At 38.1% G+C, this 17,612-nt stretch overlaps 1 protein-coding gene and 1 long non-coding RNA gene across 4 annotated transcripts in view; one reads left to right on the plus strand and one right to left on the minus strand.

The window, feature by feature from the left end:
* LOC100116182 (tRNA (cytosine(34)-C(5))-methyltransferase) overlaps positions 1 to 17,612 on the minus strand; it is a 45,066-nt gene that overhangs the window by 12,502 nt on the left and 14,952 nt on the right. Inside the window, exon 1 of one of the 3 annotated variants that reach the window (XM_031925949.2) lies at positions 1,298 to 1,438. The exons of the other annotated variants lie outside the window; for them this stretch is intronic. Coding sequence (XP_031781809.1) covers positions 1,298 to 1,423 — 126 coding nt within the window. The 5' untranslated portion in view covers positions 1,424 to 1,438. Of the gene's footprint in view, positions 1 to 1,297; positions 1,439 to 17,612 lie in introns of those variants that run through there. 3 annotated transcript variants of the gene reach the window in all.
* Positions 13,698 to 15,743, plus strand: LOC116416718. The gene is made up of 4 exons (XR_004227053.2): positions 13,698 to 13,785; positions 13,878 to 14,026; positions 14,101 to 14,267; positions 14,350 to 15,743. It is a non-coding gene; the product is annotated as an uncharacterized LOC116416718 (long non-coding RNA).

Raw genomic sequence — 17,612 nt, forward strand, 5'->3', positions numbered from 1 at the left:
GTGTTCTTTGAGGCTATTTGCAGAGATTATTTACTTCTTTCTTTTATTCCCGTCAATCATAACAGATTTTCAAGTGTTTTGAGTATTTATTGTAGCTTAGGTCATGGATAAGCGTGATTAATTAATCCAAATGGTCATTCACAAGGTATAGGTACCTACTCGTATATTATCGAGTTTAAATCACTTTGTGTACGCGACAATGTCCTCAAGGTTAAACGTTCTACTGATATTTTAAAGATGCGTGATTTGTACACTAATGGAGGTGATTCGATTATAAATTTCTATGAAATGTTGTCGCCATATGCGTATAATTTGTATTATGCTGCCAAAAATCATGCTCGTTCGCTAGGCTACAAATATGTTTGGGTTCATGATGATAATGTGTTAGTACGTAAAGGTGATAAGTCCGAGATTATTAATATAGTAACTGAGCGCGATATAGAATCATTGCAATGACATAAACCACGCAAGCCAAAGAAACATAACAACACAAGCTGTTTCTCAACTGTTGATATTGAGAATGAATTAAAAACTGTATCGAGTGCGTTGCGTATAGCCCAGCTAAATGCAAATTCTATTAAAGCTCATTTTGTTGAAATAGAGGCATTTATTGTTAACTTGAAGATTGATATTTTATCCATTTCCGAAACATGGCTTACGCCACTGCATGAATCCTCGAACTTTAATATTATTGGCTATAGTCTTGTGCACAATGATAGAGGATTCAAATCGCATAAGCGTGCAAATGTTACTCAAGAGATGCCTTGTGACTATGTTCAGGGTGGGGGTGTCACATGTTATATACGTGATGATTTAGTTTTTTCTGTAATTGATGCACCCCAAACCGATAGTATCAACGAAACAGAATATCTGCTTTTGGGTATCGAAGGCAAACAGAAGTTATTATTTGGCTCAATTTATCGTCGCCCAAAGGGTCAGACGTTGGTTAAATTTTTTACTAGTCTGCAAACAGTGTCTCATTTATTTAGTAATTTAGTCCTAGCTGGTGATTTGAACTCTAACCTTTTGGTTAATGAATTTTATGGTACGAGCCTCCGTAATTTGGTTCTTGAGCACTCGTTATTTCTTGTTCCGTTTGAAGCTACACATCATCGTGAGCGCTCAGAATCGTGGCTCGATGTAATTATCTGTGATTCGGAATCCAAGGTTCATTCATATGAAAAATCTATAGCCCCTTTTGTAAACGGGCACGACTATATTAAAATCGATTATGTTTTTGATATACCAGAAAAGAAAGAAACAGTAGTAGTTTCGCGTGATTTTAGAAAATTCTCACCAGAAGTTTTTTCGACTGCTCTCTCTCTCTCTCTACTGAATTGCAGTCCCGAATATTACAGATATCGGAAGTAAATGATCTGTGAGCACATTTCGTGAAGTGGCTCTTCGTCTTCTTGATCTTCATGCGCCATTTACTTCACATAAATTACGCCGTCAACCTGCTCCTTGGTTATCGAAGGATCTCAAAGGACCTTCGTAAAGAACGTGACAGACTACAGGGTGATCCAAGACTAGTGTATTTTCTTTCATAGGGTAATAGAGCGTAAAATCCTAAGCAAGGTAAGCTATTTTATTTTATTTTTTTATTATTAAATGTTTTTGCTATAACCCGGCAAAAGTCGCGTAGAATTTCCGTGATTTTAAGAAAGCATTTCCCAGCCTCACTAACTTCAATCGTAATCATCTCAACAGGTGGTCGTTATCGTTAGGTTAATGTTGTAGTTTTGTAATCATTGACTTCAAACTTCATATTAGGATACCTAAGAGGATACTTCAAGGGTTATGTTTTGGGATACTTAAGGGGATACTTTGACGGTTTAATTGTAGGATTTATACGCAAGGGGAAACAGCAAGGGTTAAATTTCAGGATACTTTTTGGGATACTTTGAGAGTTTAATTTTAGGATACTCAAAAGAATACTATAAGGGGTTACTTTTGGGATACTTCTTGGGATTTTTGACGTCCCTGAGCCTGGTGCATCAAGGCGACATGGAATCGTTGTTGCTTCGACTGCTCGGCACAACATGCCTCTTCGCTCGAACGCTTACGGTCCGTCGCACATCACGATCATTAATTGTGCGAATTAGCACGTTTCGTAGTCTCACGCTATCTCAAAATTTCTCGACGCAAAAGTTGCTGGTTATTGTAAGGAATAACATGATGAGTCAATGATTACAAACCTCAACATTAACCTAACGATAACGACCACCTGTTGAGATGATTACGATTGAAGTTGGTGAGGCTGGAAAATGCTTTCTCAAAATCACCGAAATTCTACGCGACTTTCGCCGGGTTATAGCAAAAAAATTTCACGATAAAAAAATGAAATAAAATAGCTTACCTTGCTTAGAATTTCACGCTCTATTACCCTATGAAAGAAAATACACTAGTCTTGGATCACCCTGTATATGTTCATTGCAAATATATAGGTAATTATCTTGACTTTGAAAGTTTCAGGTCGTTTGATAATCTTGTTAAACGTGCAATAAAGCATGCTCGTGATACATATATTGTTACAAAGCATGCTCGTGATACATATATTGTTAGCCAGGATCGATCTAGAACTTGGAGCATATTGCGCAAGTTTGGATTGTTACCTAGTGATTTTAAATCACCGTTACACTACTTCAACAAAGAGGATTTGATTGAGTTTTACTCATCTATTACGTGTCATCACCCTCCCTGCTCTATTGCTACTTTAAAAGATATACTTGACGCTCCGCAGTTGTCATCATCTATATTTCAGTTTGAAGAGGTGGATATTACATAAGTTCATGAGATGTTGCTTACCCAAAGCCAAGAGTCGTAGTTGTGATGGATTATCGCTTGCGTATTTTGATCGTACTTTAGCTGTTATTTTTCACTGCGCTTTTTAACCTGTCTCTGAGCTCAGAAATCTATCCGGATATTTGAAAGAAGGCTGTAATTGTGCCACTCAGCAAGATTGCGACACCTAAATCATCAGCTGACACACGTCCAGTGGCAAATATTCCACATTTTGCGAAAGTGTTCGACTCACTCGTTGTGAAACAGATTACGCAGTTTTTAGAGGATAATTTGCTCATTAGCAGGTTTCAGTCAGGTTTTAGAAGCAACCACAGCACCGAAACTGCATTGTTAAAGGTAACTGAGGATATTCGTCCTGGTGCGGAGAATGGTCTAGTTACTTTTTTACTATTATTTGATTTTAAACGTGCCTTCGATTCATTAATCATGAGATGTTGTACCGAAAATTCCACGAATTGAACTTCTTGAGCAATGTCATTTATTGGTTTTATTCATACCTAAATGGACGTTCTCAAGCAGTAATTGATCTTGATGGAACTACATCCAGTTTCTTACCGACTACTTCTGGTGTACCTCAGGGATCTTCTCCTGGGCTAATCATTTTTCTAATTTTTATTAATTTGATTGTTGATGTCTTAAGGCACTGCAAATCATCATGCATGCTTTTTGCTGATGACCTTCAGATATATATTCAATGCCACCCATCATAATTTGATTGTACGGTTGCTAAGCTTAACGAAGATGCCAATGCAATTGTAAAGTGGGCAAAAGTAAATGGTTTACTGTTAAATGTTGCTAAAACTCAGACCATCCTCATTGGAACAACACAGCATCATATGCGCATAAACAAAGACTTGATTCCTCCGATAGTTATAGCTAACACTATTATTCCATTGGCTGGAAATGTTAAGAATCTAGATGTGATACTTTCTATGTCGCTTACCTGGAATGATCACATTTCTCGAGTTTGCACGCAAGCTCACTTTGTTCTGTATAGATTAAGGTTTAAAGGTCAATGCTTATCGAGTGCATTGAAAGCCCAGCTAGTCAATGCGCTTCTGATGCCTTATTTTGATTATGCCTGCTTAGTCTACCAAGATTTAACTGACTGATCTTGCTACTAAGTTACAGCGTCGGTGCAATATGGCTGTGCGGTTTATTTTTAGATTGAAAAAAGACGTAACGCTGCTACCATATTATAAGAAGTTGAACTGATTATCTCTGCATCAAAGGCGAAATTATCTATTAGGGGTTAAGCTTTATAAAGCATTTACTCGTAACCGGCCGATCTATCTTGCAGAACTTTTTCCTAAGCCTACTGAGGATATTCGTCGTTGGGCAAGAACTCAGACTTCGGTCTTTATGATTCCAACTGCTATTACAGAAAATTATAAGCGTTCCTTTGCGATCCGAGGTATGCAGTTGTGGGACTCTATACCCCAAAAGATAAAAATAAGTAAAACAATAGATATATTTAAGTCTAGTTTATTAAGTTATCTGTATACGCTTGAACAGAAGTATGTAGTTTGACTAGGTTATGCGAAATGTTATTATTAGTATTATGGTTGGATATAAGTTTCTCATTTGAATTATTGTTGTTTGTTTACATTGAGAGGAAAGCGTAATCTACGCTATTAATTTTGTTATGCTGCGCTGAAATTATTTTGTTTTGCTTTGAAACTGCTGGATACATTGCGTAAATTTTTTGAAATTTATTCAGAAATGTTCATTTACTATTGTATTTTTGATTGTTATACGCCATACGGTCATGTGACCACTGGTGTTAATAAAGTTATCTATCTATCTATCTCTCTCTTTCTCTTTCTCTCTAATATTACTAGTTGTACGCAATTATTCTAGTGAGGCTTTAGGTCTGAAAAACATTTTCCGTGCAATACGAGGTGATCTCGTACGGTATGATGTAGTTTAATAATTAGTTTAATATGTAGTACTATCAGCATAAGTATAAGTTTAAGTTCAAATTGAAATTATATTTCCTTGTTAAAATCATGTTAAAATCGCACTATGCTCATGCTAAAATGCGAATCTGCGAGAGAAAAGCTTTAACTCTGCCAAAGATATGCTAAATACCAATGTAACTGCTTCGCCATTAATATGAAATTTACTTTTGTAATTATTCTATGTACTGCTTACCTCACCCCACGGCCCTTGGGCTAGGGCGTTAATAAATTTGTTAACTGCGCACTCTACATGACTAGTGAGGCATCTAGACAATGCGCCGGGGGCTAAGAGATGTTTAAGGACGGGCTTTCTCAATGTAAACACAATCAGAGCTCGCACTAAGATGGTCCGGAATTATTTGACAGAGCATCCGTCGTACGACGTCTTTGGCTTCGCGGAGACATGGCTGAGTCCGATTGTGGAAGACAGCCTCGTTAGCATCGGGGGATTTACCATCATCAGGTAAGACCGTAATGTTAATGGAGGCGATGTCGCCTTATTTGTGCGCAACGGATTGAGAATTAAAAAGTTTGCTGCATCTGATACTTTGGGTATAGGTAAACCAGAGTACCTTTTCTGTAGCGCACAAAGGGGCGACTCACCTCCAGTATTGCTCGGAGTTATATACAGACCTCCGAAAATTTCGATGCAAAAGGACTCAGACCTTTTTGGTGTCCTGCAGGACCTATAGGCGATGAAATCATAATGGGTGATCTGAACTCAGACGTTGTATCTGGTTCAGATGACGCTGCCACCATCAAGCGTCTATCTGAGGAGCTATCTCTTCAGATAATCCGGCATGGTCCCACGCATCATACCTAATCTTCTCACACTTGGATTGACATAATCATGACCAACGAAAACGACACGATCCTGGACTCTAGAAATGAGTGGCTGCCTAGTTTCGGCAAGCATTGTGTCATAGATGTCTCGCTCGACATCCACTCTCCCACTCCAGTGAAAGAGACTTTTTCTTACCGTGACTACAAGAGCATTTATACATCTACTCTTGTCGACCTCTTGTTTCGTTGCGACTGGACATACATAAATTCCATCGAAACCGATCTGGAGGATGCTTTAAGTGCCCTTAACATTAATCTAAAATTAGCGATTGATGAATTGGCGCCGTTTTCGATGAGGTTCTTCGACTTACCAATGAGGTCGACATGCGTTCTGCTCAAAAGCGTGATTCCTTTCTTCGACAACAACTCTCGGACGCTCTTGATGACAACAGAAATATTTGGGACTAAATGTGATTTTATGTGACAGTATATTTACCGAAGTACTATTCTAATTTGCATTACAGATGCAGCAGTAGCGAATGTTGCTCAAGGAGAAAATGCAGTAGCTGATGAAGCGAGCAATTATATAAGCACAGTATGTATGATCTTGAGATTTAATCAACAGTTATATGATAGAATTTTAATTTTATTATTCGTTTCCCTAGGATCTCCTTGTTTTACTATACGTACTATGTTTTAACAGAACTTTGACGAATATTAAAAGCTCAAATGTGTATATTTCAATAAACTAATTAAATTTTTACTTGTAGGGACTCCTGCAATACTTGAAAAAAACAACAATAGGTATAGAAATTTTGAAATCATATGAGAAGAACAAAGACAAGGGGATTCTACCAAGCACCATCAGATCCAAGCTTGTACGTCTGATCATTGCGAGCGAGAGAGAGAGAGAGAGAGAGAGAGAGAGAGAGAGAGAGAGAGAGAGAGAGAGAGAGAGAGAGAGAGAGAGAGAGAGAGAGAGAGATTGGCTTTTGAAAGATGTGACTGAGACTCAGCGACTTGAGAAATTTGTGTAAAATAAATTTCTATTTTTGCTTCCAGTTACGTAAAAATACTGCAATTGTTTCCTTTTTTTAGGATCAAACGACAAAGGTTCGAGATTCTAGCTAATGAAGTAGCGCATCTTTTCAAAGGAGAATCTGCACCGACATATTTTGTGCCATTTATTCAAGAAGGAAAATTTAAAAATATAGCTAGCGGAAAGCTATGGAACCACTATAATTATGCTAAGGAATGCATGAGAAATACAGATCTGTTAGCAAGGCGAAAGAAGAAAGATATCGAATATGTTGCGACTGAAGGAGGTAATTTTAATACGTGGCTTGGAATAGTGGAGTATACAAGTAGTGTACCGAAGCGGTCCTGCACGACGTCATCTCTGAGCATGACACACTGTCGTACCGTGAGCGTCTTGACCTTCTTCCGTCTCTTGAGCGAAAGAGTCGCAATCAGAACGTTCGGAGCGGCTCGTTAGAGCTCGCTCAGAGAGCGCACACGGGCCACAGCAGCTCTCGTCGTCTTGGCTCTTCTTCTCGCGCGCGATTGGACTTTCGAGCCTATGGCCTAGCTTTCTCTCGATCCTAATCAGAGCCGAGAGCCTTCCCGAGCGACTCGACCTTCCGGCCCGCGGTATTATGATTTTTCTCTCTATGCACTACATCTGTATTGCATACCCTTCTTATCACGACTCGTTTCTCTGTAAAAAAAAAAAACGAAATTGCGTGTCCGGAGCGAAAAAAGATTATCCTACTAGAGATTTGTAAATCCGATAGAAAATTTGTAGCTGCACTGTGAGCCTATAAACACTCGCGTAAATACGCTGCATGTACACGCACGCATGTACATAGAAAAAGAAAGAAAGGGACACGCTGCGGTCCTCGGGATAAATTCAGGCGCGCATACCGAGCACGGTTCTCGAGATCTCTGATTTGACTGTTGCGAAAACAAGTTCAGGCCCTCATTATTTTCACATGAAGCATGCGATGTTCTTATTATTTTTTTCATCGAAAGATCATGCGCGCTCGAATATTACATCATAAAAAGTAGCAGCGTAAAAAGCGAGGACCACCGATTGTTAATTTTTCGCCATCAATCTGCAACTAAAACTATACGTCCATATCTCGCTCTCTCTCTTACGCATATGCGCAGACATACGACAGTTTTAAGCACTACAAAAATATATTTTTAGATGTTCAAAAACTGAATTGGCTATCCTCGAACTTAGAGCCATGGGACCAAGTTGAAAAGTTATGGCAGGAATCATTTGACAGCAGGCGGATGGTGTTGAAAAACCTACAAATTCATGAGTACATTGAAAAATTTCCCTGTCTAAAAACACAAACTGGAAAGCAAATGGTGAATATTATATACATACATGTTTGTAAATCAAATCTTTTACTAAAAATTATTGTAATAGTTTTTATTTGATTTCAAAAGACTGTACCCAATGAAGATTTTATTGAAACTAGCAAGTGGAGTAATAAAATAAGACCGTGTCTTGTAGAACATTTAGGCAAGGTCAATTTCAAGTCGGTGCATGAAGCCGCATTACTTGAGGCTCTTAAGTCAAATGATTTAAGTGAAGATACTTAGATTTAATTTATATTCATATTTTAGTTATTCATACGTCTAAATTTTTTGCCTTAGAAAAACAAAACTTTGTAACGCTCTATTTATTACCACATATAATTCCAACAAAACGAAGTGGTAAAAGAAAGAAAGATAACGCTGAACCAGTGGAAAGACCTCATCGCTTATCTTTACAAGAGAGAAGAGAATCATTCATTTTAAATGTCCAGGTAATTATTGTACAAACTCGCCTTCGTGACGCTTCCGAGCCACTTGATTTATATTTCAAAATATTGATTTTATACATTACTTAAATATTATTTTAATTATTTATATAGATATATAGACTGCCAACGATGTCCAGACACGTATAAACGACTTAAAACAACGCTTACTGAGAAGTAAACTGACATTTCAACCACTTATCGTTGCTGTAGGACCGGAAACAAACATCGAGAAGCTTTATGTAGCTGTCAACGATCAATTGTATTCGATTAATTCCATTTTAACTGCGATAAAGCTAGCTATAGCAGTATTTTTTAGTCTAGATTGCGAATACCCAGAAAATACTCAAACGATTTGGACATTTTTACAAAGGGTTTTCTCTGATATTAAGTTACCTACAGATATACTAAACATTCAATCGAATATTATTCTTGGTCACATTGAAGGTATCTTGAAACAATAAATTAGTAACAATGACGATAACGTGCATATATTGTTCGAGTGAGTACGCAAATTGCTTTTTATTATTTGATCATATTGCAGAATCACATCGATGTGAAACTAATTTTTATTGTATTTTTAACGATTGTATAAATCAGTATTAAATAATGATATCTATAAGGAAGAAAAAGATCTTCTAGTTACTAATTCAACTTACACTGTGACTGAGAATACTATTACAGATCTTAGTTTTAGTAAGTCGGAATCGGATGACGAATCAATAATTTACGAAGAGAATATGTCTGAACAAATCAACGATAAGGCTGTGACAGATAACTCACCTCAAAGGTACAAAAGTATTGTAAATGACGTGTGGTTAAAGTTTACTGCTTCTTTAAGCGCAAAAAAAAAAGTATTCCGCGTGTGTTCACCGATATTATCGTACAGGAAACAAATGATCTGCTACTAAGCGTCTTAACAACTGTAAAAAAAGAAGTTTGTTCATGTATTAAAAATCTTAGTGAGGAAGAGCTTGACAACATCAACGTTTTATTTTCTGATATACTTGACTGCTCATCAAGTTTTAATTCTGAACAAAAACGTTTCAGCAAATTTCAAGCGTTGAAAACTTTTGTACGGCCACAAAGCTATAATATCGGAGAAAGGGTTGAATATAAAAGAAAAAACGGTATCATACAACTGGTTCATATTCCTCTTAATGCACAATTTATTTCTTTATGTAAGGTTTTGAAACTATGTTTTGAATTGCCTGGTATGTTCAAAGAAACAATTGAATACTTGAATAATTTAAAATCAAATGAACAAATAATAAGTAATCTTATTCAAGCCAATTATTGGAAAGAAAGGTCAAAAAGTTTTAATGATAAAATAGTATTTCCCTTGATTATGTATTATGACGATTATGAGAACAACAACCCGCTAGGTACACAAAAAAGGATAGCAAAATCAGGTGCAGTTTATATTCAAACCCCAATGTTTCCTCCGCAATATCAATCAAAAATTGAAAACATATTTTTGTTTATACTTTTTAATACGATAGATAGAAAAGTTTTCAAGAACGAAATCATTTTCACGAAAGCCGTTGATGAGTTGAATCGTTTAAGTAATGTAGGTATAGAAATTGAATTGCTTTCTGGCCGTACAAAAATTTGTTTTGAGTTAGTATTATTTGTAGGGGATAATCTCGGCGTTCATACCGTTGTAGGTTTAAATGAATGTTTTTTAGCTAAGGTATTTTGTCAGCATTGTTTGATTAAACAGATAGAAAAAGATAACATTTTATTAGAGAAAGATTGCGTTTTACGAACTATCGAAAATTACGAATCATTACTACAGTTGAATGATCCAAAGATAACAGGAATAAAAGAAAAATGTGTTGCACAAAATACATAATTCTCACTCTGCGAAAAATATCGCTGTAGATGTGATGCAAGATCTCTTAGAAGGCGTCTGTCGTTACGACATTGCATTGGTTTTAAATTATTTCATTAACACTTTAAAACTTTTTACTCTAGGAGAGCTCAATATAAGGCTGCAAGTGTTTGACTATGGATTAAATGCAAATATCAATAAACCGCCAGAATTAAACGAAAATTCATTAAAAAAAAATTGTTTAACTATGTCATCCTCTGAAATGTTTTGCTTAGTAGATAATTTAAATGTAATTATAGGCCCATTAGTCCCAATAGACAATGAATATTGGGTATTTTATTTGACTTTGAGGGAAATAGTCACTATAGTCACGAGTACAATAATTACTTCTTCAACTCATATCCTTTTAGAAACAATCATTTATGAATATTTAGATCAGTTAAATCGGTTATTTCCAAACCACTTCAAGCCGAAGCATCACTTATTGGTGCACTACCCTAGGTGTATTTTTGAATTCGGTCCGCTATGGAAAATTTAATGCATGCGTTTTGAGAGCAAAAATCAAGAAGGAAAACAAATATCAAAATCGACACCGAGTAGGATTAATATTAACCGAGCCATTGCGATAAAACACCAACTTTATCTAAATTTTAGATTTATGCAATCCAAATCATCAGATACTGTTCTCCCGACAAGTTCAATAGTACCTGTATCTAAATTAAAATTTCACCATCGTTATATTGATTTGTTGAACGTTTCAGCATCTGACAATATTATAAGCGTAAAAAAGTCCATCGATTATAATGGTAAGAAAATCCAAAAGAATACTGTTCTTATTAGTTTTACAGAATCAGGTCCGGAAATCAACAAAGTGCATGAAATCGTGTAATAGAATCTCAATATGTTTTTGTCACTCTAAAATTCGATGATTGTTATCTCAACTGTCATTTACAGGCGTATAAAATCTTCGACATAAATAGTTTTAAGTATACCATAATTACAGAAGAAGATGTACGCAATTGTGTAATTTCTCAAATGACCATGCTATCAGGTTTGTATTATGTTCGAAAAACATGGATTTGATATTTGTTACATAATAAATAATGCAATAAACAATTAACTTTACTACTTGTTTCTATCCTTATCGCACATTAAAAAGTATTTACACAGGATTATTGTATTTCGCGCGCAACATTCTTAGCTTTGAGAAATTGGTTAGTTCACTTTTAACACTAGAGGGCGACGCGTAAACTCTGCCCGCAAGTGCTAAGAATACTGAGCGATTGCTATATAAGACATTTTTTAACGTCTCTGACAACTAGAAAAGCGATAGCGATGATGCGTTCTTAGGTTAGGTTGCGATAAAATGTACAGCGTATATATGTAAATTTAGGGTCTTCATGATTGATCTGCGAAATAACGTTCTCAAACTGCGATTAAGTATATGTATATATATATGTAAGTTGACAACATTGATTAACAAACTTTCCCCACTAATCAACCAAAAGAAGAGAGGGTTCGCCATTAAAAGAAATTCAATATTTTGAATATTAAAAAACAAATTGCATGAAATATAATTTAATACACAGTAGAATAAAATTTGCTATGTAATATGGTAAAATTTGAGATCTCCAAATTTTACTATACTGTATACTAAAATTTAGTGGAATTCGAGTTTGTCCCCCCATTACTATACGGTATAGTAATTTTTCCTAAAAGTTCCTGCAACTTTTACGTAAAAATTTCTTTCCGTGTATATATACGTCGAGCGTATACATAGAGCCTTAAGTACAAAATACTCCTCATGCTAATGCAGCGAAAGGTATGTAACGTTCAAATGTGAGTAAGTAAAAGAAAAGAATATGTGAGGGCTTTCAAGCCATAAATGCCGTGCGAAGTCGGCAGAGCGACGCGAGAAGTCCGGGGGTCCAGATGGACTATACGCTACTTGTATACTTTTGCGTCGTCACAGGCGAGCGAAAATCTGAGATCAGGATAAGTGTTGAGTCAAATGTATTCGCTATTCGTAATTGTAAAGCGGCATTGAAATCGCATATTTTCGGAATATTTTTTGTTGTATTCAGCTTAACATTAGCTAATCCATCCCGGTAGTACCGGAGTCCTGTAGAAAGTCGCAGTCCTGGCGAGGAATTTACATTGGATTGAGAAAGGTCGATGACGGAAGTTCCAGTCGCCGACGTACAAACCAAACAATTAACGTCTTGAAACTGCAATCCAGGTTCCCATCTATTGATAGCAATGTACAAGAATAAATCGTCTCACACGCGTATATAATAATATTGACGGCACTTACGCTTATCGATGTGTGCTATCAAACTGTCAATCAATAATAAGAACAGACTACTACTGCGCGAAATCAAACAGCAGATGAAAGGAGAATTGAATAGAATAAGATCAAAAAGGCTAAACCACCACCTCCGTTTTTTTTACCAACAAGCCGTTTTTTAATAGTTTTAGCCGAATTTATGAACAAAAGATGTGAACTCTCTTGGTCATTTAAGCCCTGATGAATTTCAGTTCAGATTTTTATTTATTGAAATTGAGACTGGGTCGTACATACAATTTTGAGTGCTTTCATAGTAGCGAGGGGAATGAGAAAATAGAGAAAAAGTCTAATTGTGCGAGGTTGCACAATCAATCATCTGAATTTTGGAAATCTCGCTATACGGGCGCTAAAGGTATACGAGGTTATTTGGTTTCATTCTAAAACCCAAAGAAGTACAACCTGTATGCGACTTTACGGGCGAGAAGCATCCCTGATATCGATCGATATTCACAGTTATTAATGCGTGCCCTTAGGTGCTTAAGTACTCGCAATATTGCTGTCAGTCACTCCGAGTCATTTTCCCTTATTTCACGTTAGATCCGAAGAAAGATCGCAGACAATAGGCTTCGCTGCGCACGCTAGTGACAAGCGTGCGCAGCGAAGCCTATTGTCTACGATCTTTCTTCGGATCTAACGTGAAATAAGGGAAAATGACTCGGAGTGACTGACAGCAGTATTGCGAGTACTTAAGCACCTAAGGGCACGCATTAATAACTGTGAATCTCTATCGATATCAGGGATGACAACAATTATGTTTTTTGCTTTCCATGTTAACAAAAAAAATCAGGGATTCTTCTCACCGGTAATGTCGCATAGGGGAGGGTGGGGCATGCCATGTCAGGCGGGTGACTATGTCATACCAATATTATAAAAATAAAAATATTTTTTTAAGCAAACGCTCATGAAAATGCTTTAATAATGCACCCACAATTTACCCTTAGCAAGTTATTAAAAAAAAATGTAGTATGGATTGATGGCACAAAATAAAAAATCAGAGTTGAAAAAAAAGGTTGGATTCATTTTTCAATCATTTCTCAAAATACTTATATGACACATATAGTATTCAAATGTAGCTACGCTTAAATAACATAAAATTGTTAACAAAATGCCATCAAAGTGGGGCACGCGTGACATCCCTGGCGGGGCACAAGTGTCACACGGCGACGGCGATGAACAGCGGACGCGTAAATCAACTGATCAAACTTAACCTTCAATCCGGAGTCCTTGGCTGCGATGGGTTGAGTTAGTGCTCCGTTTCTTAATTAGTTTTAAGATAGTTATAAGTAACTTATAAGTACAAAAATTGTAAGAACTTACAAAAAGAAGTCTACTAGGTTAAGTTGAAACGAAGGTCAGATGCAATTAGCCGTCCAAAAAGTATTAGAGGGTCATAGTTGTAAGAGTGTTGCCAGTCATTTAGAAGTACCAAGAACTACTTTTTTGAAAAAGTGTAAAGATCAAAACCATGATAAACCAATCAAAGGTAATTATATAATTATTATAACTACCATAACGTTATGAAAATTATGACTAAGGCATGTCAATGTTTATTATAAGTTGTAGGTTTAAGCGCATTTTTGGTGATGAGCAAGAGATTGCTTTTAAAATCAACATTGAAAGCATGGAGAACAGCTTAATGGGATTAACATCATTTGATGTCAGGAAACTAGCGTTTGATTTTGCAGAAACATTAGGAATTCCTCATCACTTTAATCGTATAAAAGGTATTGATCTTTACTTATAACCTACAATTTTTAAAAATTCAATTTATAAATATGTTTGTTATCCTTGTTAATATTTTTCTAGGGCTCGCTGGCAAGGGCTGGATGAACAACTTTTTAAAACACCATGATCTATCTCTCAGAAAAAGTGCAAATGTCAATGAGAAATATTTTCTCTGTATTTGGCAAAGCATTTCGGAGGGGATTCCGCTAGATCTCCTCGAGTCGGCTTACTCTCTTTAATTCTATTTTAATCTCTATTTATTATATCTCTTAAATTCACAAATCTTGCTCTCCGCGCAACAAAGCGCCAATCCCTACTCTCTCGCACTCACGCACACTCGATTCTCTCTCTCTCTCTCTCTCTCTCTCTCTCTCTCTCTCTCTCTCTCTCTCTCTAGCCCTTCCTTCAATCAGATGAACCCGATAATCATCTTGTGTTAAGCGGTTATAAATTCCTTCGGCACGATCGCGTAGGGCAGGAAGGTGGCGGCGTTGGTGCTTATATTCGTGATACGTACACTGTAAATATTCTAGCGCAATCTGATAGCAAATATGATAACACGCCCGAATTCTTTGTTCTTGAATTAATAAACGGTTCATTTAAAATCCTTGTCGCTGTACTGTATCGTCGACCTACTGCTGCCTATCCCACTACCTTTGCAAACCACCTGACCATGTATCTTCCGCACTACCTGAATGCAGTCGTCACCGGGGACTTCAATATAAATATGGAAACGCTAAATTATGCTTCTGACCCCTCACAGACTTGCCCTTGGCTGGCTGTCAGCAAAGCGCCGGCGTGAGTACCTTCTCGCTGTCCAGGCATACAGTGCTCTTACGCGAAAATCTCCGGCCTACCTTCTCTCACAATTCTCCCTTTCGAGCTGCGATTGCGAGATACGTCGCTTGGCGCAAAACCCTCCGCCTGTGTGCCGCTCTACGCAGCCAGCACAGTATCAGAAAAGGCCGGAGATTCTTTTAAGGAGGAGGAGGTACTTTAAAACTGTGAGAAAACCTACAACTTTACTGTCTTTGAAGGCGACTTTAACATCGAGTGCAAATCAGATTCATCGACAAGGAATACCCTCGCAGATTCGCTGGCCATCTGTCAACTAGTGCTATTGCCGTTTAATCCTACACATCATGACGATAACTGCGAGCCCTCCACGATCGACTATATCTGTGTCCCAGATGCAGCCAAAGTTACTACGCATTAGAAAAAACAGATGCGCGATATATCAAATCACGATGTCCTGGTAGCTACGCTGGAGCTTGCTGTTCCCGATATTGTTCCCGGGCCAATAACGAGACGATGCTATAAAGGGTTCAATATCAACAATCTTTTGCGTGACCTTGCTTGTGTGGATTGGCAACCGCTATATGCATCGCAGGATGTTGGTTTCAAGGCACGATACACTGAAAAAAACACAGCCATTTTAACTGAACTCGCACCAGTAATCCGTCATTGTACGAAGACTCGCCAAGATTACCGAAGAGTTCAGCAGTTTTAAAGAATCAGTTCGGTCGTTTTTGCTGGTGTCCTGCATAAGCGACCAATTTTACGAGTCAAAACTCGCCAAAACTACCAGTGACATACCGTTGTTCTAACTGAACAGTTGTTACGGCGGCAGAACGGTTAAAACTACCGAACTTTACAGCAGAAACGACTGTGTTTTTTTTCAGCGTACTTCACCGAAAAATGGTACAGGCGTATGATGTCCATGCTCCTTACAAATTCTTCGTGCCTAGGAAGAGACGGTCGCCACGGATTACACCAGAGCTTAAAAAGCTCATAGATTCGCGGAACAACGCTTGGAGCGCAATTTCCAAGAGAGGTGGAGGGAGTATGGCTGAGTCTCGTTTCAAGCACCTTCGCAATACCACGCAGTTGGCAATTAGGAATGCAAAATTCCGTTTTTACAAAATCAAGCTGCACAATTGTAAAAATTCAAAGGAGACCTGGAAGGTTGTCCAGGAGATCGGTGCAACGGAAAGCTATACGCCGACGCAATTGCCGGACAGTCCGGATGCCTTCAACGCGCACTTCATTGGCAAGGATCCTCCTTCATCTTTACAATTGCATCGCCCGAGCCACCCAAGGAATCTGGAGTACGCTCCACTAGAATTTAAGCGCGTCGAAGCTGCAGACGTCGTGAAGGCCCTGTCATCAACGAGCTCAAACACCATCGGACCGGACCAGATCCAGCTGCGGCATCTTCGTGAGTATCTTCCGTTCATCTTGCGCCCCTTAGTGAATATCTTCGATGCGTCTTTTAAGTCAGGTATTTTTCCTAGCGACTGGAAAAAAGCTCGGATACAACCCCTACCGAAAAAGCAGCCTGCTGTCAATGTGACTGACTTCCGACCTATAAGCATACTATGTACATCGTCAAAAGTATTAGAGTCGGTAGCCTTATGTCAAATTAGAGAATTTGTATCACAGAATAATCTGCTTGCCGAACGACAGTCGGGAATCCGTCCGGGACACAGCACACAAACCGCGCTTATACGGGTTATTGATGACACGAGTGCGGCGATAATCAATGGTGAGGTCACACTCATTGCTGGTATTGACTTTTCTCGGGCTTCCGATCTTGTGAACATCAACCTAATTTTAAATAAGTTAATATAATTATGAAATAATGGGATTCTTGTGTAATGCTTGTAGATGGATTGAGTCTTATCTCTCAGATCGCTCGCAGTTTGTCGCATTCGATAACGGGGAAACATCCTCGCCGCTTACGAGGTCACTGGGAGTTCCGCAGGGTAGCTTGCGTGGATCGCTGTTTTTTTCGCTGACAATTAATGATTTGCCCGACTGTTTAGAGCATAGCGGTTATCATCAGTACGCTGATGACCTTGTAATTTATGTTCGGGGTAAGGTCGGTGATGCAGACGAGCTCGTTCATAAAATGAACTCTGATCTTGCGAACATCTCGCGCTGGGCGTCTGCCAACGGTTTGATTGTTAACGCGAGCAAAACTCAGGCTATGTGGGTATGTTCGCGAGGATATATTAGCCAGCTGCGTGCTCGTGATCTATCGCAATCATATCAGGATGGCATTACGATTCATCCTCGTGAATCGTTCAAATTACTTGGGGTGATAATAGATAACACGTTATCGGGGCATGAGTATTGTAACGGTATCGCGAGAAAGAGTTTCGCTGCTTCGGCCCGGCTGCGAAAGTGCCAATCGTGTCTTACGCAGAGCACCAGATTAATGCTTGTCAAATCAGTCATATTTCCTTACTTCGACTACTGCTCCGGAATATTGTTTGATCTTTCCGGTGAACTAACGCTAAAACTTCGAAGGTGTAAAAACGCCGCGCTTCGTTTTGTCAGCC

The sequence above is a fragment of the Nasonia vitripennis genome, assembly GCF_009193385.2.
Source record: "Nasonia vitripennis strain AsymCx chromosome 3 unlocalized genomic scaffold, Nvit_psr_1.1 chr3_random0005, whole genome shotgun sequence".
Lineage (NCBI taxonomy): Eukaryota > Metazoa > Arthropoda > Insecta > Hymenoptera > Pteromalidae > Nasonia > Nasonia vitripennis.